General features: G+C 32.9%; 1 protein-coding gene and 1 long non-coding RNA gene across 8 annotated transcripts in view; one reads left to right on the forward strand and one right to left on the reverse strand.

The window, feature by feature from the left end:
- LOC142872918 (uncharacterized) overlaps positions 1-19,670 on the forward strand; it is a 54,693-nt gene extending 35,023 nt beyond the window's left edge. For 2 of the 3 annotated variants that reach the window (XR_012921010.1, XR_012921011.1), the window contains exons 3-5: positions 16,538-16,621; positions 16,818-16,936; positions 19,098-19,670. This is a non-coding gene — a long non-coding RNA (uncharacterized LOC142872918). The remainder of the gene's footprint in view (positions 1-16,537; positions 16,622-16,817; positions 16,937-19,097) is intronic. The other variant, XR_012921012.1, reaches the window with a different exon arrangement.
- The window catches only part of LOC105879342 (platelet glycoprotein 4), a 72,020-nt gene that overhangs the window by 20,342 nt on the left and 31,132 nt on the right, over positions 1-20,546 (reverse strand). For 2 of the 5 annotated variants that reach the window (XM_012779496.3, XM_076006483.1), the window contains 2 exons: positions 7,357-7,450; positions 6,707-6,895 (listed from right to left, as the gene is read on the reverse strand). In XM_012779496.3, the coding sequence (XP_012634950.1) occupies positions 6,707-6,826 (120 nt within the window). In that variant the 5' untranslated portion in view covers positions 6,827-6,895; positions 7,357-7,450. Of the gene's footprint in view, positions 1-6,706; positions 6,896-7,356; positions 7,451-14,182; positions 14,314-15,955; positions 15,998-20,546 lie in introns of those variants that run through there. The other 3 variants (XM_076006482.1, XM_012779495.3, XM_076006484.1) reach the window with 3 other exon arrangements.

Consider the following 20,546-nt stretch of genomic DNA (forward strand, 5'->3'; position numbering starts at 1 on the left):
TTATTTGTGAACAGGTTACTTAATTTCTTTGTACCACAGTTTCTTTATCTGTGAAATGAGGATAATAGTAGTAATATAAACTAGATATTTTTGAAAGTAAAAAATAGTTGAATTTTAGCATTTTCATAAGGTTTAATTAAATATTTATCCTGATAGGTTGTTATGACAAAGCTGTAGTAATTAAATCAATCTGGTATTGGCACAAAAATAGGAATATTGACCAGTGGAACAGCTCTGAGAATCCTGATATAAAACCATCCTCATATAGCCATCTGATCTTTGACAAAGCAGACAAAAACATATGCTGGGGAAAACAATTCCTTTTCAATAAATGGTGCTGGGAAAACTGGATAGCCACTTGTAGAAGGCTAAAGCAGGACCCACACCTTTCACCTCTCACAAAAATCAACCCATGCTGGATAACAGACTTAAACCTAAGGTATGAAACTATCAGAATTCTAGAGGAAAATGTTGGAAACACTGTCCTAGACATTGGCCTAGGCAAAGAATTTATGAAGAAGTCCCCAAAGGCAATCAAAGCAGCAACAAAAATAAATAAATGGGACATGATCAAACTACAAAGCTTCTGCACAGCCAAAGAAATAGTCATGAAAGTAAACAGACAACCTACAGAATGGGAGAAAATTTTTGCATCCTATGCATCCGATAAGGGGCTGATAACTAAAATATACTTAGAACTCATGAAAATCAGCAAGGAAAAAATCAAATAACCCTATTAAAAAGTGGGCAATGGACTTGAACAGAAACTTTTCTAAAGAAGACAGAAGAATGGCCAACAAACATATGAATAAATGCCCAACGTCTCTAATCATCAGGGAAATGCAAATCAAAACTACAATGAGATATCACTTAACTCCAGTGAGAATGGCCTTTATCAAAAAGTCTCCAAACAATAGATGCTGGCATGGATGTGGAGAGAGAGGAACACTCCTACACTGCTGGTGGGACTGCAAACTAGTTCAACCTCTGTGGAAAGCAATATGGAGATATCTTAAAGTGATACAAGTGAATCTACCATTTGATCCAGCAATCCCATTGCTGGGCATCTACCCAAAAGATCCAATGACACTCTACAAAAAAGACACCTGCACTCGAATGTTTATAGCAGCACAATTCATAATTACAAGGCTGTGGAAACGGCCCAGGTGCCCATCGATCCAAGAATGGATGAATAAAATGTGGTATATGTATACCATGGAGTACTATTCAGCTCTAAGAAACAATGGTGATATAGCACATCTTATATTTTCCTGGTTAGAGCTGGAACCCATACTATTAAGTGAAGTTTCCCAAGAATGGAAAAACAAGCACCACATATACTCACCAGCAGACTGGTATAAACTGAGCAGCACCTAAGTGGACACATAGGTACTATAGTAATAGGGTATTGGGCATGTGGGAGGGGGAGGAGGTGGGGATATACATACATAATGAGTGAGGTATGTACCATCTGGGGGATGGTCATGCTGGAAACTCAGACTTGGGGGGGAGGGAGGAAAGGACATTTATTGAAACCTTAAAATCTGTACCCCCATAATATGCCAAAATAAATAAAATAAAATAGGAAGATAATAATTGTATCCTACTCAAAAAAATAAAAAAAGGAAAAAAATAAAAAAGATACAGATTGGGAAGAAATAAAAGTCTTTGTTCATAGATGACTTGATTGGCCATGTAGAAAATCCCAAAACATTGACAAATTCCTAGAACTAATAAACAATTATAGTGAGTTTGCAGGATACTAATGTATAAAAGTTCATTGCTTTCCTATATACCAGCAATGAACAATTGGAATTTGAAATTTAAAAACTCAATGCCATTTACATTAGTACAAAAAAATAAAAAAATAAATGTGAGCAATTAGAACAGTGTTAGCACAAAGAAGCCATTCAATAAACATCAGCTATTAGTATTTTGTAAATCATATCCATGCTTTTTCAAAAATTATTTTGTTCCACCCTCTAAGAGGAAGAACTCTAATATCATTTACTCTGCACATTCCTTTCACTGCTCAGTTCATAGCATTTACTGTCTACGCCAGTCATGTGCTAAATAAAAGGTACTGTAATTTCCTCTGATATTTCTTTTTCTGCTATTTAAAATAATTTTATATTTATTCTCTCCCCAGTAAAATAAAAACTTCCTTAAAAAGCAGAAGCACACTGAAATAGCCCTCCATCATTCCCACCCAGTCTTACAATTTGCTTGTAACTGGTCCTAAAGAGAACAATTTCCCCATCCTTAAAATAATTTCTTTCATCTTTAGGCATTATGTACAAGTGTAAGTTGAGAAGGAGAGAATGAATTAGAATATTAGTGAGTTTTGCTGAGAATCAGAAAATAGCTTTAATCATCAGATTATAATCATCAGCTAAGGCCCAGAATAAACTTTGGTGAAATGTACTGAGGAAGGAAGCTTTAATAGGGTTCTTAAACCCAGAAATTGGACACCAAGAATTTATGCAAAAACCTAAAATATTCACTAAACATTTTATCAAGTGATATTAACAATATAAAGTGATAAATTATCTTTTGCAAATGGCAGCAGAACTCTGACTCTTCGTCAAAGTGCTTTGGTAGGTTCTACATTCATGGTAACTCATGCTGTTGACTTTTACTCTATCTAGAAAGGTTGCATATGCTGTAAACAGATGTGCTAAGATAATGAAAAAGAAAAAAAAGAAGAAAGGTTGCATAAACTTGCTGGCTCCACACAAATCTATTAGGAATCATGGTGAAGAATACTAGTAAGAAAGATTTCAGCTATAATCCCTAAAAAGCATACAGTCCCCAGAAAACATCCTTTGGAAATAAAGAGCAAAAATAAAATATATTGTTAAGTAAGATTTCTGAACTACTTTAGACCAATCCAAATTATATTAATTAATAATGTTATGTCATCTTTTAGAATTAGAAGGCATCATAGCACTCCGACTCTATAAATGAGAAAACAGTATGATTTTCTGATCTTTTTCCATTAAGCATTTTAATTCTATTTCAAAATGGCACTTGTATACAATAACTTCCTGAATTTGCTATTAGCTAATTAAATAAAGTAATATTCAATGAGTTTCGATGATAAATAAGAATTCACCGGTAACAAACTTATATGTTTGTAAAATAACAGCATTATCCTAAGTGTTTCTGAGGCAGAGATAAGACAACTGGCTCTCTAGGCTTACACATAATTCAGAGATTTGACTCCTAATATATGCCAAAGATATACATATACCAATATCATTTTCAAAATAGTTTTGTAAACTAAAACCAAAAAGAAAACAGTCTATGTAAACAAAGAAAAAGTTCTAGCATCATTATATGACTAAAATTGATAAGGTCAACATGATTATATAGAAATCTGAGAGCAAAATCAGATTAAGCCTTACATGGACTCTAGACCTTGACCATTGTAGGGATTCTGATGTGTCTTAGTCTATCGATTTGTAGTGAGCATACAGTGCAAACTATTATTTAACAATCTTCACAAAATTTCAGTTTTGTACCTCCTCCTCCTCCTAGAGTCTGAATCCATACCAAACCATCTCTTTTGTTTTGTAAAAGATTGCACAGATAAACCTCGTTTAAAGAACAAGAAAAAAAATAATCTATTTCTTTATTTCATTCCCCCTCCTTTATTTACCTACCTCCCTCAAATTATGCTTTCAAAATCATTATTGACCATGTTGTACCTAACCATTATTTCCTTAATTTCCATCTGCCACACAACATTTCATTCTCTCTTTCCTTGAGTCCTGATCTCCTATTAACTTCCAGGAAATTAGACTCTTTTGTTTCTATTTCTTCACATAAGATCATTCTATTCCTTTTCCACTTTTGTCTTCCTACACCTGAATTATATACAAAACGTATAGCAATCTTTGTGTTCTTGTTTTTCTACATTCAAACTCATTAAAAGCAAATCTACTCTTTAGTCTTATCTGTAATTTCTATGCCAATGATCAACTCTATTTGAGATCTGACCTTTGAAATATAGACTGATGTTCATATCAATATAAAACCTCTCTTCTTTCCTAAGGTACACATTTCTATCAGAAACTCAACTGGACATCTTGAGTTTGCTATTTTTACTTTCTTGTCTCCTAATTTAGTTCCTCTATCCAAACTTCAATTGCATGACATCACCTTTCAATTTTTCCTATCTACACCACCACAGAAAGATCTTTCTAAAAAGGAATCTTAAGTTTTCCTTGAAAGTGGTCATATACTACCTAATTTTTTCTCGTTTTTCTGGTTGGTCTCCTTACTTTCCAACCCTTTCTGTTGCACATGCATAGTGTACAAGGATGGGGGTCATTTAGGCTCTCACTTTAGGAATGCCTGTGTTTGGAAACTGACTGCCTTTCCTATTGGCTAGACAAGTTGGCAAGTTGATTTAGGCACTTGTGCCTGTAAAATGGGTAAAATAACAGGATCTTCTCATACATATTTCTGACAAATTAATTATATAGGAATATAAGCAGCTCTTAGTAAACACTAAATAAATGCTAGACATTTGATGATATCAATCTCTAAATGCAGGTTTTATTATGTAACATACCAACTAGTTTTGTATATCACAGCATCAATTAAATATTCTTCTGCCTGATGTTTATAGCTTCTTAATGTTGCCTTCTAAACATTTCTCTTGTTAATCCAGTATTCTTGGCACATTGTCTACTGTCTTCCATCCCTCTTCACTGCATTTAATTTCATTTCCACAATTTTTTCCAATTAATTAGTCCTTTGACACCTTTACTGCAGTTCTTTTTGGACTTTCAAAATTTTATACTTCTTTAAAATTCAACTCAAGTCCCATCTTCTTCCTGAAGTTTCTTGAATATTCAGAGAATTCTGTTTCTAAATAACATTTATTTTCCAAATTCAGTTCTAGAGTCTCACAATGTATTTTTTTAATTATAATATACTTTTCCCTAGTTATATCACACTTGTTGAGATAATTTATTTGATTCTCTTAGTCACTATACAAAAGCACATCTTGATACTCTTTCACATCTTGATACATCTCAATAGTCTTTCTCATGATTATTATAAGAGATAAATATTAAAGAATTAACTTAAAATAGATCCTAGCATCTCACATGCCACCCCAAAGAGTCTATACATACTAATTTTGCTGCATGACAAAGAAAAAAATTAAATGGTCAATACTCATGTATTGATCATTAATTATGTATTAGGATCAATAGTCTAAATTGCCATGCACGGTGAGATTACTGTGACTTTTTAATTTGGAAACAAAAAGATAAGTTATAGTCTATGTGTTAACATAGACACAGATACTGTGCTTTCTCGGCAGCAGGGCCATGTGGGAGGCACAGTTACAGAGGAAGAAGGATGCTAGAGCAATGGGAATTCCATCTCACTTTTAGACAAGCCCCGCTTCACCATCACAATCTCTAATGGCTTATATTAAAAATACTATTAAGAAAATGGGGAATTCAAGGCAGAGATAACATTCAATTTTTATATATATGTTTTTGGTTAAATGTATGAGGTAAAGATCTATGATAAGTTAGCAATAAACGAGATAGAAATCACTCTACAGTCAGCCCTCTGTACCTGCAGGTTCCATATCCATAAATATATTTAAAAGAATACAACAATAAAAAATTTAATGAAATTGTTGTTCTCCATCCTGCACTATACTTAATAAGTCTTTGTCTAGGTCACTGCCATCCTAACCAGGTAGAGAGCTGAAGGTAGCCCTCGGATATGCTTTATTTGGCCAGCATCATGTTTCAAAAAATGACTGTGCATGCCTTCAGGCAGGACACATACTCTTATTTGTTCCTGATCTTCATTTTGTCTTGTTCTTGACACCTTAAGTTTTGTTTAACCCCTGTCTCCAAACTCCTGAAACCATTTGAATTTACCATTCCTGATTTAGGACTTTAGCAGATGTGTTTTGCCTATATTCTCTGGTTCCCTCTATCAATTAAAGTTTCTGAAGAGTGAATGTATAGCTAATTACAATGAACTAGGGTCAGAGAAGAATTCTAGGTTGTTGTGCAAAGCCTGTCTATTGGATCATTCTACTATTTTAAAGTACAATCAATTTCTATACACTGATATGTCTTACATATTTCTGAAAATATGTTCTAAGAGTCAAATATAAAACATAATTTATGAGACAATCAGATTATACAAATTATATAAAGCAGTGGATTATCAAACCAAAATAACAAAGTTTTCCAAACAGTTTACCAAAGATTTTTCAATATCAAATACAATATCTTATGCACACACACATATACTCGTATATTTGGCTTTACTTTTCTCAGTATTAACTAAAATGCCACTACATTTATAAATATCCTTTTACAAAACACATTTGCTTCTTATTCAAAAGCATGCCAACATACTATTTAGATATATTTAAAAACATTTTTATTTCTACTAGCTTGCATACCTATAGACAGCTGTTATCACAATGTGGATATTTATATAAGATAGTAATGTACTCATGTTAAATATACATTATATTTGTAACATCTCACACATGGTCACTTCTCTATTATGTAGAAATTGCAGTGGTTCGTAATTATCTTAGTGTCAAAGACACAAAATTGCCAGTTATCATGAAATATGAAGCTTATACTCAAAGCAAAAAGAGAAGATAGAATTAATCAAGAATGAAAAGAACTAGTCTTTAGACTATTTGTACCTTTTTAATTGTCTTCTCAATCAGCATGTCTCCAACTGGCATTAGGATACCTCCAAACACCGCCAGAACTGCACCAATGACAGCCCCAGTGATCAGCCCACAGTTTCGATCACAGCCCATTTTTCTTGTTCAGGGGATGAATTAATATTTCACACTCCAAGATTAAGGTGGTTCCTACAAGGTCTGGTTCTATCATGAGAAAGAAGTCATAAAACAGAAGCTTAATTATCAATACGAAAAGATCAAAGTACAAAGAAAATATGCAACTGGAACAGATAATTTTGCCTGTATTGAATGAACAAATGCTTTTCTTTTTGTTTTACCAAATGGATTTCCTAGGTCTTCGCCCCCACCCCCCGCCTTTTTTTTGCTTTATTATCCACCACTGGCAGAAGTAATAGTGTCATATTTGAATTTCTTCAAAGTTCTATTTAAATTTTCTTTCTATAGATGATTAACATATTGAAATCTCTCACCCTCAGCCTAGGACACTTGGACACTTACTTGCAACATCATCCTTTAAGTAGCTTCTCCACCCAAACACTACTGTCCTCACCCTACCTGGAGTTCTCCTCCAAACAGATGGGGATGAACTGATGTCTTCTGCACCTAAATGCTAAGCAAGTATAGTAACAGACGTTTTATCATACCTTGTTCATGAATAAACAGCAAGATATGAATTTTACAGGAAATGAACCAATGAATCTCAGAGAGAATCAATTCTTCTAATCATTCAAGAGCAAGCTGTTAGAATAAAAAACCAAGAGTTAATAGAAACAATCTATTGTCAGAAAATTAATACTAGGATACTGTCTAATATCACCATAATTATAACCATTGTTAAAAGAAAATTTCATACTGAATTCATGCTTAAATTGTTTGTCCTATAAACAGTGTTTAAAACACTAAATTAATTTAAAGAAGTATGCCTTATTTTCAATTTTATTGTTAATGACTTTTGGGTATAATATAGATGTAAAGAATTTGAAGAAAATATATAATGTAAAGGATGTTTTGTGTATATTATTGCTTTCTTACTAATCTCAAAAGGTTTTTTGACTATATACAACTTATATTGTTTTGTCATGTGCAGTTGTTTTTCTGCCAATTTTGTTAAAAATCAACTAGTTTGTGCTAGTATGTATTTCAGTCAATCTTATTTTTGGTATCTTTGTATAGTATGTGGTTATTATATAAAGATTGGAAGCATATAATGTATTATATGATTGGATCAAATTGTAATTTGAATCAAATTGAATCAAATTGAAATATGAATTTATTACTTATAATATTTGAAAACACAATAATTTGAGCTATCATAATGGTATTTTTTAAAATACTGGGGCTGACCTGTCACTGATAGTCAGAATGTGCTGTGTGACTTATAAACAACTATTCTCAACTTCAAAATGCCCATGGCCAAAGAAAACATACATGCCAACAAAAAAGGGGGCTACAGACAAAAGAGAGGCACACAGAATATTCCTGTTATTGTAAGTTAAATAAAAATTATGGTTCATTATGGTTTCAGGTTTTGTCTCTACAGCCTTGTTGCAATAGAAGAACCATTTTTAGGATTTTATGAGTATTTATTTCCATTCCAAAAACTAAATGGCTCACTTGAGGAACCATTTAGTCTTTCAAAAATACTACTTGCATAGCTAAAAAAATAAGATTGTTTCCCAAAATGGAGAAAGACAAACATAAAATTTTTCCTTGGCAATTTCAGTTATTTACTTATTATATACTCTTTCTTACCCTTTAGGATTTCTCTTTACCTACTTCCTTATACCTGGGGCACTTCTACTATAAATCACAGATGCAACAAACTCATTCACACCAATGCTTTGTGACAAGCTTGGGTATTTCATTGGTGTTATGTTTTTTCCAGTGTAAAAGGAAAACACATAAGCTTAAACAAGTGATTTGTTTTTCCTGTGGAAGTTTATGTCTCACTGAGCAAATGGGGATGAACTGACATTTTATTAACTGCTTGAAGGTGGAGTAGGAATAATAGCTTTCCCTGCCCTCTTGAATGATGTAACATGATTTGGCTTGACCAGTGTTGTCATAATACAATGGAACAAGTTACATAAGGCTGATGATAAGGGATGGCTATTATCAAATGGAATTTTCTCTGCAAAGTATAATTGTAAAGCACTTTAAACTTTTCTTGAAACACAATCTTTTAAGCAACCGTAGTAATTGCTAAATAGAGAATACCATTCTGGTGTTCTGCATGCTGTGAATCAATAATAATATTCAGGGTGTACATAACATTTTACTGAATGCACATTTCACAGATCATCCCCCAACTCTTATTTGCTAGTTATACTTAAGGAAGCAATCAAAATGCAGGGATCCACCCTGGTGCAATTGAGATTAGGAGTCTAGAGATTAGACCAAAGATTGATTTACCACTCTCTTGCTAGGTGACAATGGATAAGCCACTCTATACCTCAATTTCCTCATGTGAGGTGATGCTAGCAGTTTTTAATTTAGGCAGCTGAACTGGTTCTTCAATTCTTGCATGTAAGACCAATAGGCAAAAATGACTGTGATTACACAGCTGAGACTCATTCGTAACTCAGTCTCCCCACTCCTGCCTCATGCTCTTCTTCCCCACGTTTGGGAAGCTTTAGAAAAACCTCTCTAGAATCCTATGCTTTTAAGAGTGCATTAGAAAAAAATGCAGCAGGAAACACCCAGTGTTAAATTCCAGTTATGTGAATATACCATGAATCCATTTAACTCAAAGATTAAGTTCCTTCTTTCAGAAAGTTATTTTATCATGTCCTATATGAACTTCATTAATAATTATTCATTCAATTGTGATGTCCTTTTCAACTCTGATGGCATATAAACTTATTTTAAGATTATAAATCTATTGCTGTTAAGACAGATACATCAGCATCTATTTGCCCTTTCCAGATTCTATGCCACAATCTCATTGTGAATCTATCTGGCCTTTTCCAGAATCATTCTTTAAGCAGCCCCATGCATTACAAGGAATAGTTTTTACCAGGGGGAGAGAGTTACAAGAGTGCCCACTGGAGAACCCAGGGAACAGCGCACGTGCTCCGATGCCTCCCTCTCCAGACCTAAAAACTAATTACAACTTCTATGGACTCTGAGCCCAGATATTTAGGGAAATGCATAGGCATGGGTACTGCCTAGCTCTGTCTGCTTAAACTTAAAACTGAAGTGAAATAGTGTACACATCCCACTGCTGTTGAGTCAACTTCTTTAGAAAACAGAAGTGTCAATTAATTTATTCTGTTTAATCATGTGGTTAGACAGTTATTAATCTAATATTGGTCTGGATATGATTGGATCCAATATAGGCAAAGATACAAGTGTTAATCCAACATCATTTCTTCCACACACTAATAAATTAAGAGAGATTTTCAACTGATTGATTCATTTTTATTACCTTGCTGTACATTTCTGCTTTTTTCCTAAGAATAGGCAAGATAATTGATTCATTTATTATTAGTGAATGCTGTGACACCAGGAATAATGAAATATCATATTCTAATCATAATTTATTATTATGCTGCATACCGTCTTCCGAGGGTATCTTGTCTACTCTTCCATCATATTTAGCTCTTTAGAGCATGCAAAATTTAGGTCTTACATATTCAGTTTTCTTAATAAACAATTGTTTACATATTAAAATAGGTAATTAATTTCATTTGCTAACTTTGGGTTAAATTTTATTTTTTATTAATTATTTATCCTTTATATCAAAGATAAGACATTGATACTATATCTGAAATAATTTAATTTCTGCTTGAAGTACTTAAATTTAAAAATAAAAAATAATAGATACAGAAAAGAAAATTATTGAAATGTGTAAATAAGGGACGACAAAAAGGCATGTTTTAAAATGCCACCAATTACATACCTTTCTTGATTCTAATGCTAAATCAACTGTCTCCTATCCAATTTATGTACTATAAATACTATTCATTTTGTAGAATTCACTAGTGGATCCTATTCCTCTGGCTGTCTTTGAAAGATGGAGGAACAATAGAACTTCCTTTTCTTTGGGAGGGGTGTGTCAAATTAGCAGAGTGTTTCTGTAATGAACTTTTAAGCAAAATGCCCTTCCACTATGCTGGGAACCTAAGCTAAACAGAGACTGAGCTTTTTAAAAACTTAAAAAAATTATTTTTCATTATTATTACAATGCCTGCAGCAGGCTGAACTATGAGAAGCCTCTCCTGTACATAGACCAGAACATTAAAGCAAGTCCCCAGAGTATCTATAATTATTCCCATGCATGGATAAAGCTGTGTTCCCTGGGAAACTTTACTCAGAAAAGGCATAACCCAGGGTAACATTTGCTGGGACGTGAACTATGAAACTTGAAAAAGTTTGGACTTCCAGAGTCCATGTACCATAAATGAGTGATAGACCTGAATGATATTTTCTTACTGACCAGTGCATATCTAAAACTTTCTACTGTATCTATAAGCTTTCCTTCCACTTTTTCTTAGGACAGAAAACTAGACCACATACCTCTGGTTTTCACTGTCATTCATTGAATACACAAAGTCTTTCTCAGTATAAAATACAGCATCTTCCCTTAAAGCAGTTTTTGGAGTTATTAAGTGGGACTAATCCAATAATAGATTAAATATGAGTATAGAAGTTAGCTTTCAAAATTATTTTTTCACATTCTTGCCCTACGGCATAACTATGTGTGTTAACAAAGCCATGGTTCTCTAGCCATGAGTCAGATGTAGACTCAAATTCAAGACAGTAGAAATGGGTGCAAATCAGTCATTTAAATCTGATTACGTTTCATCATGTGGAAACAGGTCATTAGGTTAATCTTTATAAATTTCTGTTTGGAGATAGAATTCTCCTTTCAAGTTAAAGTTTACAGACAATATCAATATATAAAGACAGTTTAAAAGGGGGTGGGTGGGAATATATCCAGGCATGGTGGCTCCCACCTGTAATCCCAGCACTCTGGGAGGGTGTGGTGGGAGGATCACCCTGGCCAACTTCTGAGGCCAGAAAGTTGGAGACCAGCCTCAACTATATAGTGAGACCTCCATTTCTACAAAAATAATAAAAATGAATTAAAAATTTAAAAAGAAAAGGCAGGAATTGCCTCTTTCCCCTTCCAGTCACACCTCAGTGGGGCACTGAATCATCTCCAAAGAACCCAAGGGCTCTGCAGATCATTTTTAAATCACTGAATTAGGAGATCATCAGCATCTTATTTACACTATCACAGGTGCATTTACATCCTATCAGAATATATGAAGGTAAAAAAATACCATAGAAAACATTTTATAGACACCTATAATATAAAATAACATACTTTAGTACATTGCAATTTAAAACTTGTTTTGATGGTAGTCTCAGAAATTTAATACAATAAATACACTGGGCTTCATATGTTATACTCATGATCCTTCCAGACACAAGCCCATCTGTTAGAGACTTATGAGCCAGGGATTACTATAGGTTTGAAATGATTCTCTTAGAATTATATTGACTTAAAGACAATTGTCTAGAACCATTCTTAATCTTTCAACGTTAGACAACAGGAAGGCCAATTTCTTTTTCCCCCACATTCAAAATTCTTCTACAAACAGAAAGATATTATAAGGTTTGCAGTGGTTGAGATTCTGGGCACTGTAGTCAGGAAATGTGGATTCAATTCTGGGTCTGAGTATTGAAATTTGACTGTGATTCCATTTCATGTAAAATTAGTTTATTGTATATCAAATTAGGTTAATATAAATTAAATAAGATAATGTATAAAAATCCCTATCATGGAAAATGTTATTTTGAAATGCTATCATTAAATGTTATTTTAAATAATCATAACATTAAGATGTTGTTTCACAGTGGTCAAGTATTATTTTTTTTAAATATAATGAATGTGTATATTTTATACAAATGGTGGTGATTTACAAAACACTTAGATTATAATAAAACTGATGATATATATATATATAATTACAATATCATTAAATGGCAAGGCAGCTACTAGTTAGAACAATGCTACTTGGAAGTTTTAGCCATATCTTGGGCCAGTGAACTAAAACATCTTGTAATTAAATCATAAAATAGTCACAGAATTAGTTCCTTCAGGAAACACACACACACACACAATTTGAGTGTGTTTGAGTTAACTTGGCCAAAACATTTTTATAAAAAATAAGGGCGGTAACTATAACTTCCGAGATAAATTCCAAAAATTTCAGTACACTCTGTGCAAGTACCTCTCTAATTATAATTGTATTTCTCCCAGCCTAACCCGTTATCTGATAGTTCTCTATTTGGTTTATTGTTCTGGTTCAATAATGATTCCAGTAAATTAATAAAATGTTTCTACATTTTTTCCTCTTATAAACCCCAAAGGACCATTATATACTATGTAACAAAAATTTTTTAGTATTTCATTTTGGTTTCCTTGCAAACCAATATTTAAAGCATTGTTTTTCTTAGCCTCAAAAGATATTACTAACCTAAAACCACATAGGAAAGGACTGAAAAGTACATGTAAATCTTATAAAACATATTTAGATTTGCTACTTGGTGATTCCAGAAAATGAGATTTACTCTAGAAAATTTATGCCATTTATACTTATTTATAAATTTACTTAATAAAAGTATTGAGCCTTTTAGTTCATTTCTCTAATGATTTATCCTCTACTTAAATTTGGTTTTATCGTTTAAGATAATAATTCAGTAATATTTGTAATAAGCTTACTGAATTGCCAAAAGTATTAATATTGGTTTATTTTTACTCTAACAATTTACACTAATTAAATTTCAGATTACTATTTAAAATATACTTTAACATTTCCATTAACAATTAAATATCTTTGTTCATTAAAGAAAATTGCTTAATAAGCAAATATACAAAATATACATTGTATTTAACCATGTAGACAAAGTCAGGTTATCCAAAAAATTATGTAATTCAAATTGAAAATTAAACAAGATAATGACATGTAAAGTAATAAGTAGCTAACAATTGCTTGAGAGAGAACATGTTAACCTAAGAGGCAAGTCATTTATAACAACTAATCTCATTATATAGATCTTCATTTATAATGACCTTCTTTATAATTTAAACTTCAAGTAAAATATCCTCAATATGACAGTTTTTCCAAAATTCAAATTGGACTGTAAATCATTTAAGTAATAAGTGTTTAAAGATAAGAATAAGACATTAAACATTGAGAAGTGACAAGTCATTGGCCATTGGACATGGTTTTAATTCTTTTTAAACATAAAATATACAAAGATTGATAAATTGGAAAGCAACAGAAACCTGATTTTTAAATAAAGCCAAATGACTTTAAGAAAGTAATTACTACTTCTTGTTGTCCTATATATATATATATAACTTCTTAGGAGTATCTATATAGTAGTGTCCTCTCCGACTATTTGGGAGATGGGAAATCTCTTCTTTTTTATTTAAAGAGAAATCATATGACTTACCTTTAAAAAGGCTAAGAAGGATTTTTCAATCAAATGCTCCAACATTTGACAATTCTTAATAAGACCAAATGTTATTCTGCAGAAAAATCCTACACAAAATCCTCATTACATAAGTGTGTGAGAGTTTAAATATGCTTTGGAAAAAAAAAAAAAAAAAAAAAAAACTACAACGTCAGATCCCAGTGTGTGGTTTGTTGCCAGAGCAATTGAAAAAAAGAAAGAAAAGAAACCCACACACAGCACACTACTAGCATGGCTCATAAGGTTCTATTTTTATGGTCTGGTGAAGACCCATTGCCTATATCTGAGACATGCAGCAGTACTTTTTTTTTTTTTTTTTGGCCATTTTCCCATCCAAGTAAGCCAGAGGCCAGAGGGGGGGGGAAAAAAGGAACTGACTTGCTGAGCTGCCCCTAATAGATTATTTTACCTCACAATCATTATTTCATGTGGAAAGGGTAAATTGAGAAGTATAATCATATTCTCACTTCCCTGTCATGACTAAGCTTGCAAAAGTTACCTCATTAAGTATAAATAAAATGTACTTTTCTATACAGCATTGATCTGAAATACTTTGCAACTAATAAGTCTGAAAACAAATGGGAACTGTCCATCAGCAAGGATGACAAACAGACTTGAAAAAGGAAATAGCCCATTGTTCTGGCTGGAAGTTCTTAACTGTTTATCATTTTCTGTTAGTTTTACAGAAGTTTCATGAGTACAGCACAGTCCTCCTACAAAAAATAAATCCCTTAAACTTCTTCAGCCAAATCTTGACTATTAATAACATTTAAATAGAATTATTATTGAGAAGGATCTTTAAATGTAAAAAAGTATATACTTAAGTCACTTTCAAAAAGAGCATTATTTTCATATTGAATCAAAGTAGGACACTTTGCACTTTGGGGAAAGAAGGACCTACTATATTTGGACCCCATTCTTATAAAAAAGAAACTTTCAAAAATCATGCAGGAAAAATCTTCAGAAGGGTACACTGGCATATATCCAATAGATAGCTGGATAAATGCCTTCAGTCAACCCCAAAATAACGCAAGCTAAGAATAACGGGCAGAAACATATTTAGTCCACCAGATCATATTTAAGCTAGTCTTTATCATTAGATTATTCGTGCTGTCTTTTCTGGGCATATGAGTCATACAATGAATCCTTTCTTTTGCAGGCAGTTTGATATAATTGGAAGGGAACCCAAAACATTCTTTTCTCCTGAAGCACGGCTTTCTGTTTTCAGAGTATTTTTTATGACACTTATTTAAAAATTAGTAAGAAGTCATAAAATATTTTATTTATTTTAAAATTTTTTTCCAAATTTTAGAACACTTAATTACGATAAAGTAGCCATGGCCTTGTGTAATCTCATTATGATTTTGATTTAAAAGAATAACTTACAGAGAAGTCTGGAAACTTAAAAAGGTAATTCCCTTAAATAACTATGACCTTTATCTTGGTTGTATGATATAAACAGGTAGCATAAAGGGTAGTACATATTTTGATTAAGAATATCTATTTTGCAGATATCTATTTTGCTTTTAAGCCACTTTGATCTATTTTCTTCTTAACTATAATTCTCACACAAACACCAATATGACAATTCAGAAATAGCTTACCGACACAAGAGTTCAGATAAGACTTGTTTTAAATATATTTTAAACATACTGAATGAATAGCTAAATCATAATGAAAATATGAACACTATTAGAGAAAGATATTTCAGAAAAGATGCAAAATAGATGCCTAAGTTCACACTGAACTTACTTGAATCAGTCAGTAGCCTAATGCCATCCAAATCTTCTGTCACTGGAATGGAAAATGTCACACAGTCCCATGAGCAGTCCAAAGAATCAAATTTACATTCCCAGAAGCAGCTATTAAGTGTTCAATCTCATAGACAACAGTTCCTGTGTAGCTTAGCACACAAGACTCAGAAAGCAAACGCCTGAATCAAATCTGCAACCATGGATTTTGAGGGAAATAAACTCCTTGAACAATAAGGCAGCAAAATGCTGTACCCATTTTAGAGTAAAGAATGTTGGAGTTTTCATTTTTGAAAGAATATGCATCCACCAAATTTTGAAGGAATTTTATATTGAGAGTACACCTTGCCTCGTGTAAATCCATCATAGCACTAGATAAATGTGTTAGAATGACAGGAGAAAATGTTCAATATAATTAAGTTAGCTTAGGCACAATTCTTTGGAAGTTCTTTTTTGTGAGAGAACATACAGGGTTAGAAATCAGACAGACATAAAATTGAATCTTGATCATACCAGGCACTAGTTATATTGACTTAGAATTAAAAATTAAATAACTGTTCATTCCTTTCCCCTCTCCCCCCAGCTTTATGGAGATATAAATCAACAAAAATTCAAGTTGTGCATGTTTTGATATACATATACATTGTAAAAATGATCCACAATCAAGGTAATTAACACATCAATTGCTCTTATTTTCTTAATCAAAAAGTTGAGAAAACTGAGAAAGAGGGAAAATAAGAACTAAATGGGGTGAACAGTGTACATTTGACAGGGGGCTGCCAACTACTAGGCACTAAAACAGTGCTTCCATTCTCATCACTCCTTCCTGCAAGCCTCCTTCCCATTCTACTTTCTCTGCTTAGTTTTCCACAGGTTGCTCATCACCATCGGACAAACCAAGGCATTGACTTGTTTTTGTCCTTTCCACCTGCTAGAATGGTTCACCACTGAACCCTGAGAGCACAGAACAGGCTCACAGTTGGTAAGCAGGTGAATAAACGGGCATAAGAAATTATAACCATTATATTAATATTTTAGTAGTATGAATGGAAATGAGAGGCTATTGAGCTGCTTGTTCACACAATGTGTAAGTAATGGTTTGATTGGAATTAAGAACATCTGCTAAGAAAGTAAATGGACCCACGACTGAATTTGGAATTCATCACTTCCTCAGCGTCTGATTTGTGGCTAACTACAGTAACTCTTAGCCAAAGTGAAAATATCTCCCTCACAGAATTCTTGTAAAGATTTAGAGTGATGATATGAAAGATTTAGCACAGAGTCTGATGTATAGTTTTAGTTTGATAATGATTATCATTGGCTATTACTAAAAATTTTAGGGAATTTATTAAATATGGGCAAATAAAAATTATTGAAAGTTATTGAAAGGTATGAAATGAGAAGTCTCTTTCACTCCCAATTTTATTCCTCAGAAGTCATATCTTACCCTTCCCGCCAGTAACTTTATAATTTTAAACTTATATACATAGCTATATGGGATAATACATATATTAAATCATATTTTGTGCAACTTGCCTCTCACAAGTGCCTTGGAGGTATTCCCACATCATGAATATCATCATTATCCATTATTGCAAAATATTCCATAATGATGTGTTATCTTTTAAATGTCCAGTCCCCTATTTAATGGATGTCATTATTTCTAGTTCTTTGCTCTTAGAAAAACAGTACAAAATATTCTTGTACACATAGTTTTATATACCTGAGCTAGGATAGGACACCAGTAAAAAGTGGGAGATTAAATTTCTGGGACAAAAGTGTGCACTTTTTCTTTGGTAGGGAGAATTTTCAAAACTTCTATTCATACAGGTACACAACAATGTGTGAGAATTTCTGTCTCCATACATTGATTACACTGGTTTATGCTGAACTTTAAGTTTCTAACAAGTATGTTGGGTTACTTTTCATAAATACTAAATTGACTGAAGCTTAACCAATTTTCTAAAGTATATTAGCCATTTTTATTTGAAAACTTTTCGAACAATATTATTGCCCATTTTTCCCCATGATTTGGGGATTGTTCTTTATTAATTAGGAAGAAAATAGTCTCTGACATTTGACAATTTTTTTTATTTGACAATTTATTTTTATTGTATGTTTCAATTAAATAAGTTTTTATTCCATGACCTTTCAGTCATTTCCTTTTAAGGATTATTTCATGCTTCAAAAAGTTATCTCTACTTGGAGAATATGAAAAATTATAAAGTTTCTTTTTGCATTTTCAGGGATTTTAAAAATGCTTTTAACAGTTTTAGATAAGCTGATTTATGGAATCTAACATGAAGTAAAAGAGGAAGAGGGCAATAAGTTGAGTAACACAAATATTGCAACATATTTAAGAAGCAAATGACAGAAGCATTATGAGTCCTAGAAGGAGGATCACATGGCCCAATTCTGACCACAGCTTTATTAACAATAAGGATTTGTGAACTAGGCAAGACATAGTGTTCTATTCCTGATGTCCTTTCTTGTCAAAGAGGATACCCATATGGAGTCTACCTACACATTCAAGCTGAACATCAAATCAGATAGATTTAAGCTTAAAAATGTAAAACTATATGTAGATATAAGGTATTGGTAAAGTTTACAGTACTAGATAACATTTAAGTGTTTTTTTTGTTTGTTTGTTTTTTACAGCTCAGCAAAGGAAACGCATTTCAGTATAACTAGCATTGTAGTTCTAGATTGTCCAGGCAAGCAAAGACTTGTAAATTATGAAGATGATGGTGACACAGTAAAAGAGTTAACACTTATTGCGAGTTGACTATCTGCCTGCCAGGTGTTAGGCTAAGTGTTTCACATGTATTACTGTTGGGTAGATAGGATCTCCAGCTCTTCTAGGGATGAGAGTGTCCTGCTTTGATGCTGCCTTGAGCAATTGCCCCACCTGGGAAGAAGGATAAGGGCAGGCACTTTGTTTTGGCCTCACCCCTAATCCTATCCAGGGCAACTGCTACAATGGGGAAGGAGAGGACACTTTACCAATCAGGTAATTCCCCAGTCTAGGCATAATAGGATTTGGAAAGTGATCTCGAGTAACCTTAACCTAATTATGTCATTAGCCTAAATCTACATTGTAGTTCATTTCACCCCCTCAACCTCTCCCTCCTCCCCACCTCCAGGCTTCCAGAGAAGGAGCTAGCATAGAAGATGCAACCTTGAGAACACCTGCTAAGCATCTGGTAACATCCCACATCTCCCAAAGCCGGTGCCCCGACCAGGCCAATACAAGGAAACAACTCGAGAAGTCCCAGAGAGATAGTTAATCTGTCTCTCTCCACTTGTGCAGACAGACTTGTTTCATTTTATAATAAAAAAAACTTCTAGCATGTGAAACTGCTTCCTATTTGTGGTCACTCCATCGCATGAGTCCTGCTTGTGATTTTTTTTTCCAAGGAAGGAGCCAAATAACTAGGATAACAATCTGCCAGGAACCTGGACCTGACATTTAGGTGTGTCCAGTCATCCTTCTGCCAAGAACACACCAAGAACAGAGAGCAGACTACAACCCAGACATTACCCCACTGACCAATCATACCAGCTAACTAGTCTCTTTAGGTAACTAGCTAATACTAGTCACCTAGCAAGTACTTCCTAGAACAAGGGTTAAAACCCAAGCACATTGACTAAAGAGCCTGTGCTCTTTGCTGGGCAAAAAAAAAGATAAATGTGTTCTTTATAATAACCTTATATTATATATTATTTTCAAAATGTTTATATAAATTGGATAATTTTAAATGACCTTATATGCCATTGAGAGAAAAATTATATCTAGACACAACAAGCAATGAACAGTGAACTCATTGTATAGGTGGCAATTAACAGATTTCAGATTAATAAACTAATAGAATTTCATTCTAATGACCTGTCCACTATCTCATAACATTAGTTACCAATGTAAAACTGAGGCAACATTTGCTTTATCACTTTAATCCTTAGGGAATACTAGTCATGGAGATTTGTACATACACACATTTTTGTACATATATAAGCATATGTGTACATATAAATATATATGAAATATATCAAAATACATTTTTTAGTTGCTAGCATGTTCATTTTTGAAGTATTAAACCAACAGCATGCTCTACTTGCTTTATGTGATTAGCAAGAACTTTACATGCAGGAATAAAAATAAATATACATTTATACAATTTAAAAAGAATATGAAATTTCAAAGACACAATTATAATGTAATGCCAGTGAAGTATTGAGATACTACAATAGAGATATCAAAGATCACCTTTAAAAAATTTCAATGACATATTAAAGATAAAATGTAGACTATCAGGGTAATTAAAATTTAGACTTAAACCACCTGGCCTAATGAATCAAACAGGGTGAAAGCAAACACACACTAAAAATATAAAATATTGTTTTCTTATGTCGAGGAAGAAAAAAATAAATAAAAAAACATAAAATAATCTTACCTATATATTTAATGGAAACCATAATAGGAGCTGTGTGTAAAAGAGAGATTAAAGAGAAAGCACGTCTGTATATGTAGACAGCTCTCATATGACCATGGCCAGATCAATATGTAAATTTCATAGGTCATCTAAAAATGTTGG

Source organism: Microcebus murinus, chromosome 9 (assembly GCF_040939455.1).
Source record: "Microcebus murinus isolate Inina chromosome 9, M.murinus_Inina_mat1.0, whole genome shotgun sequence".
Taxonomy (NCBI): Eukaryota; Metazoa; Chordata; class Mammalia; order Primates; family Cheirogaleidae; genus Microcebus; species Microcebus murinus.